Source organism: Ahaetulla prasina, chromosome 3 (genome assembly GCF_028640845.1).
Source record: "Ahaetulla prasina isolate Xishuangbanna chromosome 3, ASM2864084v1, whole genome shotgun sequence".
Lineage (NCBI taxonomy): Eukaryota > Metazoa > Chordata > Lepidosauria > Squamata > Colubridae > Ahaetulla > Ahaetulla prasina.
The window spans coordinates 9075635-9103330 of NC_080541.1; the positions used below are offsets into that span (position 1 = coordinate 9075635).

Genomic DNA, 27696 nt, shown 5'->3' on the forward strand with positions numbered 1-27696 from the left:
AATTTACTATCTTTGAAGAAGCCTCAATGTTCTCTCAAAACTATAGTGACCAGACGTCCCGCTTTTGGCGGGACAGTCCCGTTTTTTTAAAATTTGTCCCGCGTCCCGCGGCGTTCTGAAAAAGTCCCGATTGAGACTTCCTGCGGAGGCGCCGAAGAGGTGAGGGTGCATTTTGCGGCATCCATTCATTTTAGGCAGAGCCGAATCTCCCCCCACCCAGGAGAGCGAGAGCGAGCGAGGGTCCTTGGCTGACCAGGAGGCAGAGTTTTCACGCGGTCAATTTGGGCTCACTTTGCCTCTTCCGACGCTGCCTTGGCAAACCTGGGGCGGGCGGGGAGGCAGAGGAGCCCCCAAGACAGGAGATTCCTTCCAAGGGAGCGGCGAGGAGTCGGAAGAAAGGAGGGGAAGGGCGGGCAGGATGCGTGTGGAGTCCCCGTCCCCGCCAGGGCAGGTGGGGAGCACGTCAGGACTGTTTCTCCGGCCTCCCCCCCCCGTTCCAGCTACTCCAGCTGAACCCTCCAGAGGGCTCGCCCGGAGGCCGGCTCTGCAAAGCCAACTCTGCCCAGGGAAAAGGCACCTTCCTCGAGGAAGCAGCCGGGAGCCAAGGGAAGAGGGCTCCGAGGGATGGAGGGATGGAGGGAGGAGGGCAACCTGGAGAGTCCCCCTCTTGCAACAGGAAGGAGCCGGCAGAAGGGAGGCAGCGTCTCACTCTGAGCAAATGGAGAGAGAGATCTTTTTTGGGGGAGGGTGGGGGGTTGAGGGTGGCCGCGCTTGTCTTACGCTGCCTTTGATCACTGCGCTGTAGAAGGGAAGAGAGGCAAAGCCGCAAAAAGTTTATTAAACTGCAACAACGTCAGCACGTTCTTGGGTGTTTTTTTTTGTTGGTGGTCGTCAACTTGTGGAACAAGGAAGGACTTTGCGTTTTGTGGGGCGGGGAGGGGCGGGGAGAACTGGGCGCTGCTGTAAAGGGACCATCAAGCATAGTTAGGCAGTTCAGATTTAAGGAGAAGTTTCGAGACAGAGATACCTGTAGGCAGGGCCAACTCTTGGGATCACATACCGTATATACTCGAATATAAGCCGATCCGAGTATAAGCCGAGGTCCCCAATTTTACCCCAAAAACTGGGGTAAACTGGGGACTCGAGTATAAGCCGAGGGTGGGAAATGAGGCACCTACCGGTTGGGGAAACCCTCCCTCCCTCAGCTGAGAAGGCTGGCGGCTCCCCCGCCCCGCCCTCTCACTGCACCGGCAGGGCTTCCCCGCGCTAATGCAAAAGCCCGCCAAGTTTTCGCCGTCCGGTAAAATGTGAAAAAACAAACAAACAAAAACTTGAGTATAAGCCGTATATACTCGAGTATAAGCCGAGGGGCTTAAAAAAAAAAAACTCGAGTATAAGCCGTATAGACCCGAGTATAAGCCGAGGGGACGTTTTTCAGCACAAAAAACGTGCTGAAAAACTCGGCTTATACTCGAGTATATACGGTACATATACCTGTATTTAGCTTTAAGGCTACCAGATGATGGATGATGGATGGATGGGTGGGTGGGTGGAAGGAAGGAAGAATTGGTAGACAGACTGACTGACTGACTGACTGACAGACAGATACTGACAGATGATAAGATTGACAGATGACAAATTTGACAGATTAGAGAGAGAGAGAGAGACAGACAGACAGAAGATGGATGGATAGATGATAGAAAGAGAGATAGATAGATGATTGTTAGGCAGACATATGATAGATAGCAAGATAGATAGATAGCAAGATAGATAGATAGATAATAGAAAGATAGAAAGATAGATAGATGATAGATGATAGATAATAGATAGAAAGATATATGATAGATGGATGGATGGATGGATGGATAGATAGATAGATAGATAGATGATTGATAGACAGACATTAGGTAGATAACTAGATAGATAGATAGATAGACAGACAGACAGACACAGACACAGACAGATAGAAGATGGATGGATGGATGGATAGATACAAATTGAGGCGAGGAGAGGCCAGGCACCCTAACCTTTGACGTGAGTGACATCAAGTTGGCCACACCCACCCAGTCACATGACCACCAAGCCACACCCACCAAACAAGCCACACATACAGAACCTGTAGTAAAAAAAATTAGAACCCCCCCCTCCCCGTCAATGGTGTCCCACTTTACCAATGTTAAAATCTGGTCACTATACTCAAAACTCACTGTATTTTAATTGTCTCCAAGTCACAAAATAAATCAAAATTCCATTTCCCATTTTATGCAATGTTGCTCTGTTCACTACACCCCCTGCTGGTGACTAGCTGCATCTCCCACCGGCAGGAAGAATATTATTATGTCTAATGGCCCCTTGTACCAAACCTCCCCCTTCTCCTACTTTCCCACACAGGGGAAAGTGGCAGCGTGGAAGCCTTCGGCCTAGTATGGCTTCCAAAGCTGACACTAGCATTCAGTTGCTGTATGTTCAGCTACCTGTCAGATGTCCTCCATCCTGGGTAAACCAGACAGAAAACATGACTAGATGAGCGAAATCTATTTTAGTGTAGGGCCACGTTAACAGAAACGCCACATCTGAAGGTAAAAAAACTTTTATTTAACCATATAAAAGATAAAACATCATCGGCTTTTACTGGAAGAAAAACAATATTCCTCTTGGTGCAATTGAAGTTGCTTGAGGCTAAAATAACTTTGCTAAGCCCAGGTTTAAACATCTCTTTATTTCTGTAATTATGATGCCTGTGTAATTTTAGATGAATTTTGAACATGAAACCACAAAGCACCTGAGGGCAGGACAAGAAGCAATGGGTGGAAACTAATCAAGGAGAGAAGCAACTTAGAACTAAGGAGAAATTTCCTGACAGTTAGAACAATTAATCAGTGGAACAACTTGCCTGCAGAAGTTGTGAATGCTCCAACACTGGAAGTTTTTAAGAAAATGTTGGATAGCCATTTGTCTGAAATGGTGTAGGGTTTCCTGCCTGGGCAGGGGGTTGGACTAGAAGACCTCCAAGGTCCCTTTCAACTCTGTTATTATGTTATGTTATGTTATGTTATGTTATGTTATGTTATGTTATGTTATGTTATGTTATGTTATGTTATGTTATGTTATGTTATGTTATGTTATGTTATGTTATGTTATGTTATGTTATGTTACGTTATGTCTCCTTTCTTTCTCAAGGCAGGCAAATTGCCTTCTGTTGATGTGAGAGCAGAAGCTTCCTTAGATATGATAACCCAGAACCATTAAGGAATTTGATACCTACAACATCTCTCTCAAGTTGAATAGACAGCCATGGACATCACGGTACAATAAATATAATACAATCAGAATGCCAAGTGGCTGTTACCACCCTTCCTGCACCACTTGAAATCTTTAAAACTGCCTTTATGGGTAGCCTCACATGATTCTGACATAGCAAGATTCATTTTCTCTGCATTGAGCCACAGCGAGTGAACCATATGGGTTTTTTTTTTTGTCTAAAATAGTCACTTGCACTTTCACAAGAAAGCAAAAAAAAAAAAAAAAAGAGTCCAGAGCAATACCATGCTTTGTTGCTGGCTCTTTAGGAGGAATACACTGAGCAAATAATGTTATTTGTTTTACCTTCTATACAAGATATACAGCATTGTTTTAGTTGCAGTTGCTTCTGTATCTGTCCTAATAAGTCTCATTTGTGCATGCACAGACCATAAAGCTATAACAAATGGTTGAAATGTAATTGCCCTAAGTACAATATATATATTGTATATATATTTATCAGCAATATATATTTGATATACACACACACAAACACACACACACACACACATGTGTATGTAGGAAGAGAGATCAGTTTGTAGATATTACCACTTGAAATTGCTTCAGTCCTTCTCTGATTCTTTTCTTCCGGAATCAGCCCAAAATGCTTTCATTTAAACGTGATTTTCTTGTTGTAACAGTTGTCCATCCTTTTATACAATTGAGTTGATGAATCCGAGTCTCATGGAGATACAGATTTAGGGTCCTCCAAGTAGTGTAGAGCTACAGTTCATTATCCTTCATCACTGGTCATGTACCTGGTAGAACTTGAGACATTTTAAAAATCGCATGTGTGCCTCTTTGGCTTCACCTTTCTATGATGGACACCTTCCAAAGGCATGAATGTCTGAAAAATGTTTGAAAATTCTCACCACTTGCCCTACTGGCTAAGACACTGAAGTTCAACCATATAGAATTGAAGGCGACTCAAGTTGGGAAAGGCTGAACTAAAGCATGCTAATTAATCTTCAGGTGGTAAATATTAGTTAAATAGGTCGTTTGAAAAATGTTTTCATATTCCACAAAGATAATTGTCTGCACAAATTGGGGATTCATGCAAAAATTATTCAGAATGCAGATCAGTTTCTTTTAAATAAAAAAGAGGAATTCATGGGCTTGCTTGGAAAGAAATGAACGGTGGAATGAAAGAGTTCAGTTTTTGGAACATTCCAATGGGTACCTTCCAAAGGTGTAAATGTCAACTTCGGAAATTCTTAGCAATGATCCTACCGTCTAGACACTGAAGTTCAAACACACACAGAATTGGTGGCCGCTCAAGTTGGGCAAGGCTGAATTAGAGCAAGTTAATTAGTCTTTCAGATAATACTTGGTAAATCGATTAGTCCAACTTGAGAAATGTTTTGTTTTCCCCAAAGATAATTATCTGCAAGGATTCTGGATACATGCAGAAATTAATCAGCATAACTTCTTAAATAAAAAATATAATATGGGCTTGCTTGGAAAGAAAACAAAGCATCTTTTGATTGACAAGAGTGAAAGGAGAGCATTCAGATCTTGGAGCCTTCCGATGTCTCCAGTTCATCAGTAGAGAGTTCCTCCTCCTTGAAAACCTTCTGGAACAAGTCTTTGATGCCTTTCCTGGCTTTGCCTCTTTGTCTCCCCACCAGGTAATAGATCACGGGGTTAATGCCGCTGTTGATGCAGGTACACAAGTAGCCGTAATGTACAAGGTTGGGATGTATATATTTGAAAACGTACAGGATAAAATAAAAGGCATTGAGTGGAAAAGCCAACACTAAGAAGAAGAAAAGCGTGAGCAAAATAGCTGTCAAAAGCTGCCTCCGCCTCTGGCTTTTGGATATGAAGCAGATTTTGATAAATAAGGTGACACTGGAGATGGTCATAAGTGGGAGGCAAAGCACAGCGTTAACGATGAATTGATACATCAGAGTATAACTGTTTCCAAATCCATCAACCGCTATAATTGTGAAATGAATGGAAGAGAGGATGAAGGAAATGGCCCAGATGACGGCACACACAGTAGTGAACAGGTGCATCGGCCGGTGGCATCGATACCAAATTGGGAAAAGAACTGAAACACACCTGTCGATGCTGATGACGGTCAGGAGAAATTGCCCCGTACTGTACATTAACAGCAGGCCCGTTTGGAAGAGTTCATAGGGAAAGTCACAATACAGACGTGTAAAAAGCCAGTGGATTTCGATAATCAGCTCAAAGGTGAGGAATCCAAAGTCCGCCACCGAGAGGTTGATAATATAAATGGCAAAAGTGTTTCTCTTAACGGAGGAGCCCAGCAGCCAAATCACGAGGCCGTTGCCCAGCATTCCCAATACACAGAAAAGCATAGTGAAGATTGCAAAAATAAGCACTTCTTCATTTATGCCGGAATCATAGCAGGTTCTGTTTTTGCCAGTGGATGTTGCATTGATTTGTGGTAATAAGACAGTGAAAGGAGAGGGAGATGCTATATCCATTCTGCTCCAGTCTTTTCTCTTCCTTCTATGTCAGCAGATACTCCTGTTGGGAAAAAAAGACAAAACAGTTGGCATTAGGCTTTATTGTAATTCCTAAAAATGCATATTAATTGCATGTCGGAATATGTGAGAATATTGCATATAAGTCTAATTGCTGAGATGTGAGCAACAGCATGTTGGCTTGCAAGATAATCTCTGTATCGGGGGTGAAATCCAGCAGGTTCGGACAGGTTCTGGAGAACCAGTAGCAGAAATTTTGTGCAGTTTAGAGAACCGGTAGTGGAAATTTTGAGTAGTTCGGAGAACCGGCAAATACCACCTCTGGCTGGCCCCAAAGTGGGGTGGGAATGGAGATTTTGCAATATCCCTCACCCCAGGAGGGAAGGGAATGAAGATTTTGCAGTATCCTTCTCCTGGAGTGGGGTGGGAATGGAGATTTTGCAGTATCCTACCCCTGCCACGCCCACCAAGCCACACCACGCCCATCAAGCCACGCCCACAGAACCAGTAGTAAAAAAAAAATTGATTTCACCACTGCTCTGTATTAAAAATTAGATAATGAGCACACTTGAAGTCAAATTGGGTTTTGGTTATACTTGTCGCAAACTGGCCAAAACTGCCAAAACTGATCCATGTTTATGGATCATTAGGTTTTATGGTTTGAATTAAGGGCGATAATTCGCCCTTGTTTGTCTGAATAAAATGGGTTAAACCTTGATTCATCAAAGCAATGTTGGCTAGTGGAGGTTAGTATCTATGATCCCCGTCTGGTGCATTCATGGAACATGGAAGATTGTGACTTCAAATCTAAGAGTGGTAAATAGTAGGGAATATGGATTAATAAACGGAAGGGAGGGAAGGTGGAAGGAGGGAAGGAAAGAAGAAGGGAGGGATAAAAGAAAGGGGAAAAAAGTGCAAGCTAAAAATGGTCTGATGGATTAAAATTGTGAACCTGCCTACATTCACTTTTATTAGATTCTCTTTCCAGATGTTTCATTTCCTACAATGTACTAATTACACTTTTAAAATTGAACAGCAAAAAAGAAGCGGTGTCTTCTCAAACAATGCGCAATGAGTCAATTGTTTATTTTGCTTTTACCTTCATTCTGAAACTTTCATTAAAGCGTTTTAGTGAAAATGTTTTGCCTTCGTAGGTGAAAAAAAAAAAATCTTACAGAGGCACTTAACAAGAAAGACATGAAAACAGCAACACATAAACGGGATATCTATAAACAGTAATTACAGTAAAATGTCTTCTAGTGGTTGGATTGAGGATCTAAGAGGAAGAATAATAGAGGAAGAAGTAAGCCAGTTTGCTGAGTATCCTCTTTCTGTTATGGTGCTTTTAAATCTTGTACTATAAATATGCCCCTGTTTGCATTTTCTGTTGCTTCTTCATTTTTGGATTTTGGTTTATGATATTTTTAGCCAGGCCAGGTGTAGCCTTCAAAAAGTCTGTGTGCAAATTGCCCCAGCACCTGGTGTGTGGACCAAGCTACAGGCTTTCTTGGTGATGGCTTCAGTTCCATAAAAAACTCTTCTTCCGGAAGTGAGGATGATGGTATTTTACAAATTAGCCAGTATTTTTGTCCTTAAATTCATTTAATGTGTGTACCTATCATTTTTTGATTGCTTATTGACAATTTTAATGAACTCTATTTTGTTCTTAAGGTTTACAATCAGTGGTGAGTTGCTACTGCTTCACCCCGGTTCGGGCGAACCTGTAATAGCGGTGACGGGAGGCTCCACCCACCCGCCCAGACATCATCAAATATGCTTTGCGCACACGCGAGTGAACCAGTAGCAAAGGTACAGGTAAGTGAAACCCACCACTGTTTACAATCTCATAACCCTATACTCAGACTCTGCTAGAACTGGGGTGAGCTATAAATATTGCTAATTAAATAGACATAATATATCATGGCCACTGATGGAAATGAGATGTTTCCAGTATTTTCAGAGATTCTTTAGTAACCTTTTGGGCAGAGAAAATGAATACATTATTTCCCTTAGTTAAATCCCAGAATATTACAATCCCATTCAGGAGAACTTCTCCAAAATTCTCTGTTTTCCTTTGAAAAAACCTGCCAAAACCGAGTCTTGATCATGAAATAAAAATAATAATAATAATAGTGGAAAAATGCAGTAGGATTGCTGTGCCTAACACTAAGGTCAAATCAGTGTAGTCAATAATTAAAAATGAGCTTGCTATTTACTAAATATTGCTTAATTTACAGGATACTGTTCTACAAGCTGTTACTTCTACTGTTTTGCTGCACGGATATCAATGAACAACAGGCTGTGCTTGGATGAATTTTTTCATGGCATAGATTTTGTAGTTTCTCACAGATCCTTAGATGAAGGTTGAGGACAAGCCTGAAGGTTTTGGATCTAATTTAATAAGCCGTGGAGCCACAAATAAGCAAGAGGCATAATATCATATACATGATATTCATACACATATAAATGCACACATAAATACACACACACAAACACCATTTCCAAATGTGTTGGCAAGAAAACTGCAGGGACATTCCCAGGTAGTTGCCAGGACTCAAGGCTGACTTCAATGCACAAATTCACACCTTACCCACACACATGGATATATATGTGAAATGTGAAAAATTTGCTGAAAGACGTCTACCAGCTTTGCACTGAGAGGATCTTGGCATTTGGGTTGAACAATAAGAATATTGCAGTTGAAAGTATATGAAGTATGTTTATTGAAATTTTTAAGCACAAAATTAAGACTAATACAAATTAAAATAGAGTTTAAAAAAGAAAAGAGAAAAAGGAAAAAGGAAAGCAAAAAACGTTTTGTTAAAAGAAAAAGAGCAGAAAGTTAGAAAAGAAAGAAAGAACAATATAAAGTGACTACTATTCTTTTCTGCAGTTATAAATACAATTATAAATTGATCTCTCTTTCTAAAGTTATTCCACGACTTTCTTCTTTCTACAATTTATCCTGTCTAATCAACAAAGCCATAAAGCATAAGTTCATTTTTTAACTTTTTACACAAAAAGTCCGTACGTGTTTTCACTCATCAATAAATGAAGGTATTGTCTTTTCAGTTAAAAGTATGTTTTGTAACCTGTGATTAGTATTATTGTTGACTGCCGTATTTTGTATATTGGTATGGGAACTGAGCCATCAAAGAAATATGCACAGATACACTAGTTACAGAAACTCAAATCCCAGATTAAAAAAAAATATCAAACCAAATATGCTAAAACAAAGCAAGCAAAGAAACGTAAGTGCATAAACACAGAGAAAAACAGTTCCTGATTATGACAAATGTGTGCTGCCAGTTAGATAAATGCAAATGATGGGAAAATGAATGCAAACCAAATAAACAAATGAATCTTTAAAAATAAATAAACTTTGAGCTAAATGAATCTTGAGCAAGAAGCTGTGGAAGCGTTGTATGAGTTTTATCGCCGTTCAGGCATAAAGCTATTCAAACCATCTTTGTGTTTGTGTGGCTTATACATCTATGGCTATTTAAGCACAGAAATATACATTTTTATTTTCATGAGCAATTTTCCCAAACAATCATTAGTTGCCCTCTAAGGTGAAGGTAAAGGTTCCCCTCGCACGTATATGCTAGTCGTTCCCAACTCTAAGGGGCGGTGCTCATCTCCGTTTCAAAGCCGAAAAGCCAGCGCTGTCTGAAGATGTCTCCGTGGTCATGTGGCCGGCATGACTCAATGCCAAAGGCACACGGAACGCTGTTACCTTCCCACCGAAGGTGGTCCCTATTTTTCTACTTGCATTTTTTACATGCTTTCGAACTGCTAGGTTGGCAGAAGCTGGGATAAGTAATGGGAGCTCACCCAGTTACACCGCAGCACTAGGGATTTGAACCGTTGAACTGCCGACCTTTTGATCAACAAGCTCAGCGTCTTAGCCACTAAGCCACCGCATCCCTGCCAGTTGCCCCCTACTTCCCATCAAATAAAGCATTTTATGTGCAACTTTCCCCAAATTAAGCTTTGCTGGATGGAATCTTTGAAATGAGTCAACATTTGGAGAATTACACAATAGGAAGAACAATGTTATCATCTCCAGATTACCGGTAGTTAAGAATGGGGAAATTTAACTGATTTGCTTAGAAACAAAAAAAACCTCAACCAAATATGTTATTATGTGTAAGGTTAAGTCCTTTGTAGGTCAAAATTGATGTCTTGATGATTTCATGGTCATATTGACTTGTTTTCTTAGCAACAACATAACCGATGCCTTTTTGCCCTTTGTGTTTAATTCCCCTGTAATCTCTCTCCACGTTTGATGCTGCATAGTTTTCCAAGATGATCTTATGCTAGTTGGGCTTCTTAAATAAGAAGAATGGCTTACTAATCAACTTGATTCAAGTTTTATCTAACAAGTAAAGATGGTGAAACAATATAAACATTGGGCACTTTATAAAAGTTGTATCCATATTGTGAAGTTCTCAGTCATGAATGAGACTCTGAATTGAGTGCTGGTATGGTGGACATTTCTTGTTACAATCATGTCACAATAGCAAAAACTAAGCAAAGTTGCTAGTAAATGAGCTTGACTTCTAAAAGTTGCTTAGCAAATAAATCCTTGATAGGGAATGCAGTGTAAATCCAATGGTAAGAGTTTCCCATTCTCCAAGTCTATTCAGGTTTACTCAGAAGTAAACAACGCTGCACATAACGGGACAGTTCTTCTGATCTCCATATATATGTCCTAATAGAATAGAATAGAATAGAATAGAATAGAATAGAATAGAATAGAATAGAATAGAATAGAATAGAATAGAATTTATTGGCCAAGTGTGATTGGACACACAAGGAATTTGTCTTGGTGCATATGCTCTCAGTGTACATAAAAGAAAAGATACGTTCATCAAGGTACAACATTTACAACACAATTGATGATCAATATATCAATATAAATCATAAGGATTGCCAGCAACAAGTTATAGTCATACAGTCATAAGTAGAAAGAGATTGGTGATGGGAACTATGAAACGATTAATAGTAGTGCAGATTCAGTAAATAGTCTGACAGTGTTGAGGGAATTATTTGTTTAGCAGAGTGATGGCCTTCGGGAAAAACTGTTCTTGTGTCTAGTTGTTCTGGTGTGCAGTGCTCTATAGCTGCTTTTGAGGGTAGGAGTTGAAACAGTTTATGTCCAGGATGCGAGGGATCTGCAAATATTTTCACAGCCCTCTTCTTGATTCGTGCAGTATACAGGTCCTCAATGGAAGGCAAGTTGGTAGCAATTATTTTTTCTGCAGTTCTAATTATCCTCTGAAGTCTGTGTTTTTCTTGTTGGGTTGCAGAACCGAACCAGACAGTTATAGAGGTACAAATGACAGACTCAATAATTCCTCTGTAGAATTGGATCAGCAGCTCCTTGGGCAGTTTGAGCTTACTGAGTTGGCGCAGAAAGAACATTCTTTGTTGTCCTTTTTTAATGATGTTTTCGATGTTAGCTGTCCATTTGAGATCTTGCGATATGATAGAACCCAGAAATTTGAAGGTTTCTACTGTTGATACTGTGTTGTCAAGTATTGTGAGAGGTGGAAGTATGGAAGGGTTTTTCCTAAAGTCTACCACCATTTCTACGGTTTTGAGTGTGTTCAGTTCCAGATTGTTTTGGTTGCACCACAAGGCTAGTCGTTCGACTTCTCGTCTATATGCGGAGACTATATGCGTCTAATGTGTATTTTCTTTTTGTAGACTAATGCAATAAACTGTAAATATTGCAAAGCTAATGATAAATAAGATAAAGGTCTTTGGAATTCTCCACTTAATTTCTGAGCAGATCATTTAAGTATCATTAAGATCATTTAAGATCATTTAAGTATTGCATTAGAGAGAAGATTTCCAGCAATTTTAATGGAGAGAGGACTCACTGTTGAGATGAGATTTTTGTAATTTAGCAGAGTGGAGAACACTTTACTTCTTAGTCCTTACAATTTATATTGATATTATTTATTTATTTATTTATTTATTATTTCAATTTCTATAGCGCCCTTCTCCCGAAGGACTCAGGGCGGTTTACAGCCAACTAAGAACAACAAATATAAAAATGAAAAACAAATTTTAAAGATTAATTTAAATAGGCTGAAAATTCTAAAAACTATTAAAAAACCCCATTAAAAAACTATTAGGCCAGTCCTGCATGATGAAATAAAAGAGTCTTCAACTCACGCCGGAAGGCCCGGAGGTCAGGGAGTTGACGTATCCCTGGGGGTAGCTCTTGATATTTCCTTGCTTATTTGTACCCTATAACTATCATTAAGTGTTGTACCTTATGATTCTTGAAAAAGGTATCTTTTCTTTTATGTACACTGAGAGCGTATGCACCAAGACAAATTCCTTGTGTGTCCAATCACACTTATTATTATTATTATTATTATTTATTTATTAGATTTCTATACCGCCCTTCTCCCGAAGGACTCAGGGCGGTGTACAGCCAGAATAAAAACCCAAAAACAATACAATATACAATTAAAACAAAATTAAAAAACTTATTATACAATTTGGCCAAAAAACATTAAAACATTTAAAATTCTAAAAACCCATTAAAATTCATATAAAATTTAGAAATATAAAATATAAATTTAAAATACAACAAAATTTAAGCCAGCCCTGCACAAATAAATAAATACGTTTTCAATTCACGGCGAAAGGTCCGAAGGTCAGATATTTGGCGTAAACCAGAGGGAAGTTCGTTCCAGAGGATAGGAGCCCCCACAGAGAAGGATCTTCCCCTGGGGGTCGCCAGCCGACACTGTTTGGCGGACGGCACCCTGAGAAGCCCCTCTCTGTGTGAGCGTATGGGTCGGTGGGAGGCATGAGGTAACAGTAGGCGGTCCCGTAAGTACCCAGGCCCTAAGCCATGGAGCGCTTTGAAGGTAGTAACCAAAACCTTAAAGTGCACCCGAGAGACCACAGGCAGCCAGTGCAGTCTGCGCAGGAGTGGTGTTATATGGGAGCTACGTGGATCTCCCTCTATCACCCGCGCAGCTGCATTCTGGACTAACTGAAGCCTCCGAGTGCACTTCAAGGGGAGCCCCATGTAGAGAGCATTGCAATAATCCAAGCGAGAGGTGACAAGAGCATGAGTGACTGTCCACAAGGCATCCCGATCAAGGAAGGGGCGCAACTGGCGAACCAGGCAAACATGGTAAAAGGCCCTCCTGGAGACGGCTGTCAAATGATCTTCAAACGACAGCCATTCATCCAGGAGAACACCCAAGTTGTGCACCCTTTCCTTTGGGGCCAATAACTCGCCTCCAACAGTCAGCCGCGGCTGCAGCTGACTGAATCGGGGTGCCGGCATCCACAGCCACTCCGTCTTGGAGGGATTGAGCTTGAGCCTGTTCCTCCCCATCCAAACCCGTACGGCTTCCAAACACTGGGACAGCACTTCGACAGCTTCGTTGGGGTGGCCCGGGGTGGAAAAGTACAGCTGAGTGTCATCAGCGTACAGCTGGTATCTCACCGCAAAGCCACTGATGATCTCACCCAGAGGCTTGGCCAATAAAAAATTCTATTCTATTCTATTCTATTCTATTCTATTCTATTCTATTCTATTCTATTCTATTCTATTCTATTCTATTCAGATCTTGGCTTAATGAACATTTATTTCTCTATACACAAAAAGCAGTGACAATGGCATTCATTGATCTGTTGTTTTTTTTAAAAAAATAGGATGCTAAACGAAGTGAACTGCCTAAGAAATGCAAGAAAATCTAGAGAAATAAAAGGATGTCTGGAATTGCAGCTTCTACGTATTGGACCATGTATAGATAGCTCACTATCAGGGCCAATTTAAGAAATGTCATCTCAGGATTGGACCCTGAACTTTCCCTGAGCACTTGCTGTCCATCATTAACACTGCAAAATGAAAATTTCAAACTGTCAGTTCAAAACGGGATAGACAGAGAAGGAGAGCTGTTCTGATGGGTTGGTGTTGTTTTTTTCTCCTCTTCACCAACCTTCTTTCGTAGCATCTTACTTATTCTTTGTGCTTTGCTTGTCTGGTTTTATGCGCAGGAAACAAAGAAAGAGCCCTTATAGATGCTAGCTGAGCAAGAAATGGAGGAAACTGGGCACAAGAGATAGGCATGGCAGCAGGCAGGTGATAAAATGGCCATTAACATGCACTGTGAAAGGGAGTTGTGATGAGAAAGAAAGAAAGAGAGAGAGAGAGAAAGAAAGAAAGAAAGAAAGAAAGAAAGAAAGAAAGAAAGAAAGAAAGAAGAAAGAAAGAAAGAAAGAGAAAGAAAAGAAAGAAAGAAAGTAGTAATGCTCAGTATTTTTTACTCTTCTTTTTACAATGAAATGCACAAAGCAAGAGCATTAAAGATGAAAGTTAGATATTTTTTTGCACCAAACCTGCTAGATCCAAGTTTTTTTTTTCATTTATATCCCGCCCTTCTCCGAAGACTCAGGGCGGCTTACACTATGTTGTTGTTGTTGTTGTTGTTGTTGTTGTTGTTGTTGTTGTTGTTGTTGTTGTTATTATTATTATTATTATTATTATTATTATTATTATTATTATTATTATTATTAATTCGATTTTTATACCGCCCTTCTCCCGAAGGACTCAGGGCGGTGTACAGCCAGAAGTAAAAACAGGCAATACAATATACAATTAAAATACAAATTAAAAAACTTATTTTATAATTGGCCTAAAAAACTTTAAAATATATAAACTAAAACCCCTTAAAATTAATAATAAAAAATTTAAAATCAATAAAATTTAAGCCAGCCCCGCGCGAATGAAAAGATGTGTCTTCAGTTCGCGGCGGAAGGTCCAAAGGTCAGGTATTTGGCGTAAACCCGGGGGAAGCTCGTTCCAGAGTGCAGGAGCCCCCACAGAGAAGGACCTTCCCCTGGGGGCCGCCAGCCGACATTGCTTGGCGGACGGCACCCTGAGAAGTCCCTCTCTGTGAGAGCGTACGGGTCGGTGGGAGGCATGTGGTAACAGCAGGCGGTCCCGTAAGTACCCAGGCCCTAAGCCATGGAGCGCTTTAAAGGTAGTGACCAAAACCTTAAAGTGCACCCGAAAGGCCACAGGTAGCCAGTGCAGCCTGCGCAGGAGCGGTGTTACACGGGAGCTACGAGAAGCTCCCTCTATCACCCGCGCAGCTGCATTCTGGACCAACTGAAGCCTCCGAGTGCACCTCAAGGGGAGCCCCATGTAGAGAGCACTACAATAATCCAAGCGAGAGGTAACGAGCGCATGAGTGACTGTGCACAAGGCATCTCGATCAAGGAAGGGGCGCAACTGCCAAACCAGGCGAACCTGGTGGAAGGCCCTCCTGGAGACGGCCGTCAAATGATCTTCAAACGACAGCCGTTCATCCAGGAGGACACCTAAGTTACGCACCCTATCCTTTGGGGCCAATAACTCGCCTCCAACAGTCAGCCGCGGCTGCAGCTGACTGAATCGGGGTGCCGGCATCCACAGCCACTCCATCTTGGAGGGGTTAAGCTTGAGCCTGTTTCTCCCCATCCAGACCCGTACGGTCTGTTAGCAATAGTCTTCATCCATTTGTATATTATATACAAAGTCAACTTATTGCCCCCCCCCAACAATCTGGGTCCTCATTTTACCTACCTTATAAAGAATGGAAGGCTGAATCAACCTTGGGCCTGGTGGGGCTTGAACCTGCAGTAATTGCAAGCAGCTGCTGTTAATAACAGACTGTCTTACCAGTCTGAGCCACAGAGGCCCCAGGTTCATATTTCATGCCTTTCCTAATACTCTGTATTAGCTTTTTTTAAGTCCAGGATCTCTTTTCACATGTCTTAGAAAAAGTCAGTGCCCATTTGGGATAGGTGTAGAAGCCTGTGCATCTTAAAGTCAGAATAACAGAGTCGGAAGGGACCTTGGAGGTCTTCTAGTCTAACCCCCTGCTCAGGCAGGAAACCCTACACCATTTCAGACAGATGGTTATCCAATCTCTTCTTAAAACTCTCTAATGTTGGAGCACCCACAACTTCTGGAGGGCAAGCCCTTCCACTGATCGATTGTTCTCACTGACAGGAAATTGCTCCTTAGTCCCAGTCTAATGGATCCAGGACCACTTTGGAAAAAATATATCATACCCACTTCTGGTTTGTCTAGCAACTAACAACCTTCCCACGATGCCACATTCTTCACTGAAATGCGTCTGTCTCAGAGTACAAGTTTGTGTCACATTACAAAATTCTTTTAAAGGCTCAGTAATTGCAAGGTACCAGCTTGAACACCCGGCTGTCAAAATCTTACTTGTCCTCTAATCGTTTTTTGGAAGTTTAACAGAAAATTATGAAGTCGTCTTCACGTCTCTCTACATCTGATGCTAGTTGCTTAACTAGGGTAACTAGATACATTAGGAGTGTCAAACTCAAGGCCTGCGGGCTTAATCTAGCTCGGGAACAGCTAAGGACTGGCTGACAATGCCTCTGCCAGTGAAAATGGAGGTCGGGAGATCTGTGCAGGGCCCTCCCGAGCTCTGTTTTCATTGGCAGAGCGCTTGGGCCACCACAGGCGCCCCGACATGAGTGACATTGAACTGGCCATGCCCACCCAAGCCATGCCCACCCGGTCTACCAAAGTCAAACACATTCCTGCTTCAGTCCTCAGTGAAATCGAGTTTGACACCCCGGCCTTAAACCCTTTAATTGAGAACTGCTAATTCTTTCTTTTTTTTTCTTTTTGTAGAGTTCCCGGGTTCCTATAGTTATAAGTTCTACACTGAGGAAAGGTACTACCAATGCTTTAGAACATTGACAATTGCATAGTAAGAAAAACAAAAAGTAGGGATAACATTTTGACAAACTATTTGCATTTCTCCCCACAGAAATGCTGACATGGCTGGTGCATCTTGAAAATGATACCTTTTTAAAATTTATTTACATTTATATCCCACCCTTCTCCAAAGACTCAGGGAGGCTTACATTGTGTAAGGCAATAGTCTCATCCTATTTGTATATTTATATACAAAGTCAACTTATTGCCCCCCCAACAATCTGGGTCCTCATTTTACCTACCTTATAAAGGATGGAAGGCTGAGTCAACCTTGGGCCTGGTGGGACTCGAGCCTGCAGTAATTGCAAGCAGCTGTGTTTAATAACAGGCTGTCTTACAGCCTGAGCCACACCGCGGCCCGCATCCAAATTAGGTTATTCCTGCAATGCCTTCGACAGGACCTGGGTTTAGCTCATAGAATCATCTATTGTAATGTCCTTCCTGTTAAAGACTACTTCAGTTTCAACTGCAATAATACAAGAGCTACCAATAGATTTAAACTTAATGTCAACCGCTCCAATTTGGATTGCAGAAAATATGACTTCTGTAACAGAATTATCTGTGCTTGGAATGCATTACCTGACTCTGTGGTCTTTTCTCATAACCCCAAAAGCTTTAACCAAAATCTATCCACTGTTGACCTCACCCCATTCCTAAGAGGACTTTAAGGGCCATGCATAAGAGCACAAACGTGCCTACCGTTCCTGTCCGTGTGTGTGTGTGTGTGTGTGTGTGTGTGTGTGTGTATTTATTTATTTATATTTATTTATTTTATCATATTTTTATACCGCCCTATCTCCCTAGGGACTCAGGGCGGTTCACAGCCAAAATAAAAATATACATATAAATACAAATAAAACATCAGATTAAAAAATTTATTAAAAATGGCCAAATTATTAAAATCACAATATACATAATAAAAACCCATTTAAAACCATTTAAATTTAAAATCTAATCCAGTCCTGCGCAGATAAATAGATGTGTTTTAAGCTCGCGGCGGAAGGTTCGGAGGTCAGGAAGCTGACGAAGTCCTGGGGGAAGTTTGTTCCAGAGGGTGGGAGCCCCCACAGAGAAGGCCCTTCCCCTGGGCGTCGCCAGCCAGCACTGCCTAGCCGACGGCACCCTGAGGAGTCCCCCTCTGTGAGAGCGCACGGGTCGGTGAGAGGTATTCGGTAGCAGCAGGCGGTCCCGTAAATAACCTGGCCCTATGCCATGGAGCGCCATAAATATATATATATATTTACTGAGGTTTTCATGGGTGTTTGTATGTAGGTCTTTGGTTATTCGGGTTTTCTCCTGCGTAAAATTGGAAGTGTCTTGGCGACGTTTTGACGAAGTCTCATTCATCATCTTCAGGCTTCAGCTTCGTGCTCCCAGAAGCACGAAGCTGAAGCCTGAAGATGACAAATAGATGATAAGAAACGTCGCCAAGACACTTCAAATTTTACGCGGGAGAAAACCCGAATAACCAAAGACCTACATACAAACACCCGCGAAAACCTCAGAAAACAAATATATATATATTTGTCAAATATATATATATTTGACAAGTGGTCAAAATTGGCAATGCTTTATCAAATCCTGTTCCTGTCAAGAGTGGAGTTCCTCAAGGCAGCGTCCTTGGACCAACACTCTTTATTCTATACATTAATGATCTTTGTGACCATATCTCAAGTAATTGTGTTCTCTTTGCTGACGATGTCAAACTATTTAACACCACAGACAACACTTCTATCATTCAAAACGACCTTGACCATCTAACCGCTTGGTCTAAAAATTGGCAGCTCCAAATTTCAACCAGCAAATGCTCAGTCTTACATATAGGAAAAAGAACCCAAAACTAAGTACATACTAGATGGACATTACCTTACAGACGACCCCATCCGTTAAAGACCTTGGAGTTTTCATGTCAAATGATCTAAGTGCCAAAGCCCACTGCAACTACATAGCAAAAAGCTCTAAGAGTTGTAAACCTAATTTTGTAGCTTCTTTTCCAAAACACCACACTACCAACCAGAGCATATAAAACATTTGCTAGACCAATTCTAGAATACAGCTCACCTGTTTGGAACCCTCACCACATCTCTGACATCAATACAATTGAACGTGTCCAGAAATATTTTACAAGAAGAGTTCTCCATTCCTCTGAAAACAACAAAATACCTTATCCCACCAGACTTGAAATCCTAGGCTTAGAAAACTTGGAACTCCGTCGCCTTGACAAGACCTAAGTTTAACTCACAGAATCATCTATTGTAATGTCCTTCCTGTCAAAGACTACTTCAGCTTTAATTGCAATAATACAAGGGCAACCAATAGATTTAAACTTAATGTAAACCGCTTTAATCTAGATTGCAGAAAATATGACTTCTGCAACAGAATCATCAGTGCTTGGAATACTTTACCTGACTCTGTGGTCTCTTCCCATAATCCTAATAGCTTTAACCAAAAACTTTCTACTATTGACCTCACCCCATTCCTAAGAGGACCATAAGGGGTGTGCATAAGCGCACAAACGTGCCTACCGTTCCTGTCCTATTGTTTTTCTTTTCTTCTTCCTATATATGTTTATATGTGTATATACTATATAATCTTTTTGTATGATGTTGTGACAAAATAAATAAATAAATATATATATATATATATATATATATATATATATATATATATATACACACACACATACACATACATACTGTATATATATGCTTATACTTCCTTGTTTCTCCTCATATGTATGTTTATATATTATATAATCTTTTTGTGTGATGCTTGTGTATATCGTTATGACAAAATTAATTAAATGAATAAATAAAATGTAACCTCACGACAACCTAATTCTGGGGGAAAAGATATACATATTTTCATTTCAATGGCTTTTTGATACACACTGAAGTAGTTTCCATCATTAACACTAGCATTGTCAGCGTTGCAGATGTTGAAAGTTCATTCAACTCCAAACTGGAAATGTTCAACTTGCATAATACCTGCTTTCTCCTGTTTCTTACACTTACTTAATAAATAGGAATACAGAACGTTCTCGGATAGAACGTTTGCGCATGTCCAGTTTTCAGCAATATGAAATCACTGAACATTTCTCAATCGACTGTTACACTTCTGCCCACAAGACCGGCATTATTTCACAACTGTGTTATAGAAGAGTCCCCTTCCCCTTTTTGCAAATGTCCATTTCACGCACAATACAGAATTCACGGCAGTCATATTTTCTGCTCATCGTTATAAGTATGAGTTGTTGTGCTCATTCTGGATTAAATGAATTCATTTTCACCTCAGTAGTTTGGACCACCTAGCTAAGCAAAATCCATCCTCATCACCACTCAGTTCTCCAGGCCAAATGATGTAACGTTTCTCTCCCGTTAATCATTCAGTCGAAGCTTACATTTTGGTTCAGAGTGATATTTGGGCCCAAAAGTTCTGATTCAAAACATTGGCTTATGGTTTTCACAATTTTTACATTGAAAACCGGCTTGGTAGAGCAATTAAGGCATCTTAATTGCTCTACCTGGTTTCTAGCTCCAGGTTAGAAACCAGGAGACCACGAGTTTTCTAATAGACTCAAAGCACTGCATGACTTTGGACCGGTCACTCTCTCTCAGCCCTTGGAAAGCTAGCAAATCAGAGAATGATGCCAAGGAAACTTCAATAACAGATCAACAGAGTTGGAAGGGACCTTGTAGGTCATCTAGTCCAACCCTCCGCCCAAATAGGAGACCATACACTATTTCTGACAAATGGCAGTCCAATCTCTTCTTGAAAGTGATGAAGCTCCCACAGCTTCCGAAGGCAACTTCTGTTCCATTGGTTGATTGTTCCTGCTGTCAGAAAATTTCTCCTTATTTCCAGGTTGAATCTCTCCTTGTTCAGTTTTCAACCATTATTCCTTGTCTGGCCTTCAGGTGCTTTGGAAAATAGCTTGACCCCTTCCTCCTCTCTGTGGCAGCCCCTCAAATATTGGAAGACTGCTATCATGTCTCTTCTGGTCCTTCTCTTCACTAGACCAGCCATGCCCAGTTCCTGTAACTGTTCTTCATATGTTTTCGTCTTCAGTCCCCTCATCATCCTAGTTGCTCTTCTCTGCATTTTTTCTAGAGTCTCAATATCTTTTTTATAGTGTGGCAACCAAAACTGGATGCAGTTCTCTAGGTGCGGTCTTACTAGGGCTTTACAGAGTGGTAACTCTATATGGACTTGCCCATGTAATTGCTAGGAGGTGAGTAGAAAGCATGCACCCATCTGCCCACACGCAAATGTTTTAAATAACTGAATGCAACCGTGAAATGCTTTATCTTTCCCAACCTGTGGACTGAAACCTCTTGCTCTTTGGCTCATAACAACCCCCCCCCCCAAACTTTGCTATTAGGGTTTCTCTTCTTGGAGATAGAAGAACACAAAAAAAGTGAAGGGTGTTTACAATGCTTACAGTTTTTTCTAAAAAACTGAAATTAGGAACATGGACAAAGGTTCAGAAGTCAGGAAGTAGGAAAAGCTTGTGAGTTCGCGTTGGGGTACATTGCTATTAAAATGCCAACTCCGCAAACGTCTATTTTAAAGTTCTGAACAGAGAATTATTTTTATTCCCCATTTCCTAATATCCTAAATGGGATATTTGCATTGTCTGAACTTCTACATACCTCTTGTGGTACAGCTTGCAGAAATACGTGAATAGGTACAACAGGGAAAAGCTTAAAAAAAAAATCTGTATTATGGAGTACCATCTACATCAGGAAAAACTACGCGCTAATACGTTTATAAAGAGAAATGTTCAAAATGTGTACATGAGCAGAAACTCATTCAAAGCTTGTAAAATTCTTTGCAGGGATGATGATGATGCGTGGATTTTACGAGTTTAAAAACAATCACAGTCTGAATATGAAATAGGAGAAGAAACATGGAATTTTAAAAACCCCAATTTTTTTTTGTGCATATTAGGAAATAAGGAAGCACTCTTATAATGGGTTTATCTAATTATTTATTCCATTAAGCACTTTTATTCAATGGAAGTACACCATTATTACCAAGATGAATAGGTAGTATTTAGATTTCAATAGCGGCCATCATTACAACAGTAATAGAAAGATAGATAAATCGGTATGAACAAAAGAATTCAGGGTTATTTTGACACATTTTGGTCAGAAGGAAGTCAAGGAAGTTCCATCAAATTCTTGGGAGGAAAGATTGTATGTGATGAAGTATTACAGACAGAAGACGTAAAAAGCAACTAGTAAGAAAATTTTCTATGAAAGTCTTACCTTCTCTTTGAAGAAGACTGATAGAAAAAGGTCTCCTCTTCTAGATCACCGTAAGGCTTTCTTCTAGATGTCAAGGTTTTTCTTCCTAAACTCAACGCTGACTTCAGAAGAAGTATCACCACTCTCTCATCCCTGAGGAGATAATATTACAGAATTGCTTTATGTATGTTCGGGAGAGGTGGGGCACAAAGGACACTCCCACAGCTGGGAGGTGGGGCCCCAACTGCTAGGAAATGAGTGCATCTTTTTTTGAAATAATTCCTGCCAGGAAATGAGGAACTTCTTTTTTCAGTGAACTCTGAAATCAATGACTATTGTGAGGTGAACAGAACAGAACAGAACAGAACAGAATAGAATATAATTCTTTATTGGCTAAGTGTGATTGGATACACAAGGAATTTATCTTGGTGCATATGCTCTCAGTGTCCATAAAAGAAAAGATACCTTCATCAAGAGTCATAAAGTACAATACTTAATGATAGTCATAGGGAACAAATAAGCAATCAAATCTTATTAGGAAACAGTCAATATAAATCGTAAGGATACCAGCAACAAGGTTACAGTCATACAGTCATAAAAGGAAGGAGATGGGTGATGGGAACGATGAGAAGATTAATAGTAGTGCAGATTTAGTTTGACAGTGTTGAGGGAATTACTTGTTTAGCAGAGTGATGGCGTTTGGGAAAAAAACTATTCATGTGTCTAGTTGTTCTGGTGTGCAGTGCTCTATAGTGTCGTTTTGAGGGTAGGAGTTGAAACAGTTTATGTCCAGGATGCAAGGAATCTGTAAATATTTTCACAACCCTCTTTTTGACTCGTGCAATATACAGGTCCTCAATGGAAGGCAGGTTGGTAGTAATTGTTTTTTCTGCAGTTCTAATTATCTAAGTGTGCTAATAGATGAAATTATCAATATACTGTTTTAAAAATCAGAATGACAGGTGCCACCAATACCAGAATAATAAGAACAAACAATAATAAGTTCAAATATAATAAGTTATATAAATAAATATATGTAAGTTCAAAGATAAACCTCCAAGTGCTTCAATGACCCTCTAAAGGATGCAAATGACCAGCTGTCTGCAAGGAAATCCTTCCATTTCACACCATCCAGTCAGAGCTGAAGAAGCTTCTTGGATGAGAAGCGAAACATCTTCAAAAGAAAAAAACAAGGAAGTCCAGTGACCTCCAGAAAAAGCACCTTTGGGACAACCAAGATCTGGATGGCTGACAATCTCTACAGACTTTTAGCTATACAATTTGGGATGAACACCCTTGGAATGGTGTGGGAGTAGGAATTGATTTCCAGAGGAAAAAAATTACAGGCTACAGGAACCAGGAGCATCACTCAGGTGACCCTGAGGACACAGATAAACCGCCAAGTGCTTCAACGACTCTCAGAAAGGATGCAAATGACCAGCTGTCTGCAAGGAATATCAATCATTCCCTCCCCCACCATCCAGTCAGAGCTGAAGAAGCTTCTTGGATGAGAAGTGAAATGTCTTCAAGACAAAAAACGAAAAAGTCCAGTTGCTTCCAGAAAAAGCACCTTTGGGACAACCATGACCTGGGTGACTGAGAATTTCTACAGACAAGAAGTTCAAAGCAATAATAATACGAATGTGAAAGATAGAGCCAGATGGAACATGCCAGGTTGGGGAGGATTCCAATTATACACTCAAGTATGGGATGAGCTGCATATGAAAGTCAAATGATTGAGTGTCTAAAGCTGCAAAAGATATCCAGGAATCAATAATCTGACATTGTTCTGGAGAGCACAGGCTCTTGGAGGCTGTTCTGTCTCCTTCTCTACTTCGGAGCAATGAGCTGGCCTTCAGCCAGTGGATTCACAGCTCTTATCAATCCTGGCAGAGAAATCGCAGCTGCCTGCCAAAGTTCAAACAAATGACTCACGTAGCAAGATTTTCAGCTCTCTTTGAAACGGTTCAGCTAATTTTTGCTTCCCGTGGCATGAGAGCACTCCCAAAGCTCCTTATATATCCTGTGGGGTGGGGCTCCTGCCCCACCCTTCCCTTTGATGACACTGCCTCTCTAATCTTCTGAAGCGCGGGTCGATCCAAGCTTAATTATTATTATTATCAGCTATGTCTGAAGGCGTAGCCTGGGGAAGGGAGGAATCAGGGGATGACGGTCTCATTACGTCCTCCGACTGGTCTGGTTCTGGCTCCTGGAGCTGGGCCAAAGGAATCAGTGCTCCCGAGGTAAGCCTTACCGCCCTTCCCCCTCACTCTCGGAGTCACTTTCGGGCATGGGGCCAGGTTTGGGGGCTGGAGTCACAACAGAGGCGATTCTGAAACTCAGTTTAATAGCACAGAATTCAAGTTAAATTTTGGTGCTGCTGAGGGAAGATGGTGGCCTGTAAGGGACTGACGGCAAGTTTTGCAATGTCTTAGGAGGAAAGATGCCAATGAAATTAAACGTTAATGCAGATTTCTCAGTCATCCAGGTCATGGTTGTCCCCAAAGTGCTTTTTCAAAAGGCAACTGGACTTCCTTTGTTTTCCCTTGAAAACATTTCCCTTCTTATCCAAGAAGCTTCTTTGGTTCTTCGTCCTTCTTCAGGATTTTGGATGAACACTGATTTCTTATGTACACTGTAACTGTGCCTTGAAGGACAGGGCGAAAGTGTACTTGGTGGGCTGAAAAATAATAGGCTGGTTTATTTCTCTCTTATCTTTTTTTCAGAAATGGGATGTTAAATCTCGCAGGAATAATAAATCAACAACATCAGTAAGGAAACTAATAGCACTTCTGAGAAAATACAAAACAGAATTGCTCTTTAATATTCAGTTTTGGTTGCCACGTAAAAAAGATGTGGAGACTTTAGAAAGAGTACAGAGAAGAGCAACAAAAACATATGAAGAACGGTTGCAGGAACTGGGTATGTCTAGTCTTATGAAAAGAAGGACTAGGGGTGACATATAGCAGTGTTCCAATATCTCAGGGACTGCCACAAAGGAGAGGGAATCAAGCTCCTCTCCAAAGCACCTGAGGATAGAACAGGAAGCAATGAGTGGAAACTAATCAAGGAGAGAAGCAACTTAGAACTAAGGAGAAATTTCCTGACAATTAGAACAATTAATCAGTGGAACAATTTGCCTCCAGAAGTTGTGAATGCTCCAACACTGGAAATGTTTAAGAAGATGTTGGATAACCATTTGTCTGAATTGGTGTAAGGTGCCTAAGCAGGGGGTTGGACTAGAAGACCTTCAAAGTCCCTTCCAAGTCTGTTATTCTATTCTATTCTATTCTATTCTATTCTATTCTATTCTATTCTATTCTATTCTATTCTGATAAAATCATAGAATGGAGATGTTGTTGTGATGGAATTGAAAGAAAGATTTGCAAAGTGCCTTGCAAAATTGCTTTTAAAAAACCTTCTGCTGACCATCCCTGGAGAGAAGTCAAATTAACACTGAAAAAGCTCAGATCTTCACTGAAGATAATGAGCAAAAAGGGCTAGCTCAATTTAAAAAATAGTTTGTCATCTTGAATGGGGCTTAATGTTTATAGGTTTGGAAATCACAAACAATCTCACAGATCCCTCCAGAAATCTCTCTGGAATTACGGTACAATTTGATATGCACACAAATTTATACACCATTCCTTAAATTGAACTAATGTACATTTTCCCAAATACATGCAACCTCTTTGGGCAAAAGAAGAAGCAAGGCAAAACTTCGTGTACAAATGCAGATTCAGTTCCTTTATTGGAAATTTGCTACTTTTACAGGAAGCAACTCGAGACTGAAATCCACGTTTGCTTATTACCAGTTTGACCTCAGATTTCTTGAGGCCTCTCCAGAGGCTTCTCCAACCTCAGTGGTCCCAGAACTAGTTTCTTTGCATTATTGCAACAGTAATATAATCCCTAAAATAGGTTTGATGGAGTTTAATGAACAATGGAAAAGAATCCCAGATAAGAAACCCAGGATAAGAAAGCTTCTTTCGCAGATAAAACACGACTTCTTGCATTCCACATCATCACCTAACTTTATGTGGCTCTCCTCGTCCCTGAAGTATAGGGAGGGTCCCATTGTCCAGCTTTCTTGCTCTTTATTTTAATTTATTTATTTATTTATTTATTTATTTATTTATTTATTTATTTATTTATTTATTTATTTATTTATTTATTTTGTCACACAGTATATATAAGCATAAGCATGAAATAATTATACAATATATAAGCATATATATGAGTATGAGTATGTAATAACTATATTAATTGGATATAACGAAAGGAAACAATAGGACAGGAACGGTAGGCACGCTTGTGCTCTTATGCACGCCCCTTACAGACCTCTTAGGAATGGGGTGAGGTCAATAGTAGACAGTTTTTGGTTGAAGCTTTGGGGATTTTGGGAAGAGACCACAGAGTCAGGTAGTATATTCCAAGTATTAACAACTCTGTTACTGAAGTCTTATTTTCTGCAATCAAGATTGGAGCGGTTGACATTAAGCTTAAATCTATTGTGTGCTCGTGTATTGTTGCAATTGAAGCTGAATAGTCTTTAACAGGAAGGACGTTGTAATATATGATTCTATGAGTTAAACTCAGGTCATGTCGAAGGTGGCGGAATTCTAAATTTTCTAAACACAGGATTTCAAGTCTGGTGGCATAAGTTATTTTGTTGTATTCAGAGGAGTGGAGAACTCTTCTTGTAAAATATTTCTGGACACTTGCAATTGTATTAATGTCAGAGATGTGGTGAGGGTTCCAGACAGTCAAGCTATTTTCTTTCTGTGCCAACTCAGTAAGCTCAAACTGCCCAAGGAGCTGCTGATTCAGTTCTACAGTGGAATTATTGAGTCTGTCATTTGCACCTCTATAACTGTCTGGTTCAGTTCTGCAACCCAACAAGAAAAACAGACTTCAGAGGATAATTAGAACTGCAGAAAAAATAATTGCTACCAACCTGCCTTCCATTGAGGACCTGTATACTGCACGAATCAAGAAGAGGGCCGTGAAAATATTTGCAGATCCCTCGCATCCTGGACATAAACTGTTTCAACTCCTACCCTCAAAACGACGCTATAGAGCACTGCACACCAGAACAACAAGACACAAGAACAGTTTTTTCCCGAAGGCCATCACTCTGCTAAACAAATAATTCCCTCAACACTGTCAGACTATTTACTGAATCTGCACTACTATTAATCTTCTCATCATTCCCATCACCAATCTCTTTCCACTTATGACTGTATGACTGTAACTTTGTTGCTGGCAATCCTTATGATTTATATTGATATATTGGCCATCAATTGTGTTGTAAATGTTGTACCTTGATGAACGTATCTTTTCTTTTATGTACATTGAGAGCATATGCACCAAGACAAATTCCTTGTGTGTCCAATCACACCTGGCCAATAAAAAATTCTATTCTATTCTATTCTATTCTATTCTATTCTATTCTATTCTATTCTATTCTATTCTATTCTATTATTTCTTTTATGTACACTAAGAGCCTATGCACCAAGACAAATTCCTTGTGTGTCCAATCACACTTGGCCAATAAAAATTCTATTCTATTCTATTCTATTCTATTCTATTCTATTCTATTCTATTCTATTCTATATTCAAGAATTGGTCTAGCAAATGTTTTATATGCTCTGGTTAGTAGTGTAGTGTTTTTGGAGAAGAGTTTACAATTCTTAAAGCCTTTTTTGCGATGTAGTTGCAGTGGGCTTTGGCACTTAGATCATTTGATATGAAAACTCCTAGGTCTTTAACAGGGTGGGGGTCATCTGTAAGGTAATGTCCATCAAGTTTGTACTTAGTGTTTAGGTTCTTTTTTCCAATAACAATATTGTTGTGACAAAATAAAATAAATAAAATAAAATAAATCATAGATTGGCCAAGATGCAGC

The 27696-nt window shown here is 40.3% G+C and overlaps 1 protein-coding gene across 1 annotated transcript; it reads right to left on the bottom strand.

Annotated features, from left to right (window-relative positions):
- Nucleotides 1–2580: 2580 nt before the first annotated feature.
- Nucleotides 2581–21968, bottom strand: LOC131196112 (mas-related G-protein coupled receptor member H-like). Its single transcript, XM_058178545.1, has 2 exons — nucleotides 21810–21968; nucleotides 2581–5799 (listed from the first exon to the last, which is right to left on the bottom strand). Exon 2 carries the CDS (start codon nucleotides 5754–5756, stop codon nucleotides 4809–4811), a length of 948 nt encoding a protein of 315 aa, XP_058034528.1. The 5' UTR covers nucleotides 5757–5799; nucleotides 21810–21968; the 3' UTR covers nucleotides 2581–4808.
- Nucleotides 21969–27696: the final 5728 nt, after the last annotated feature.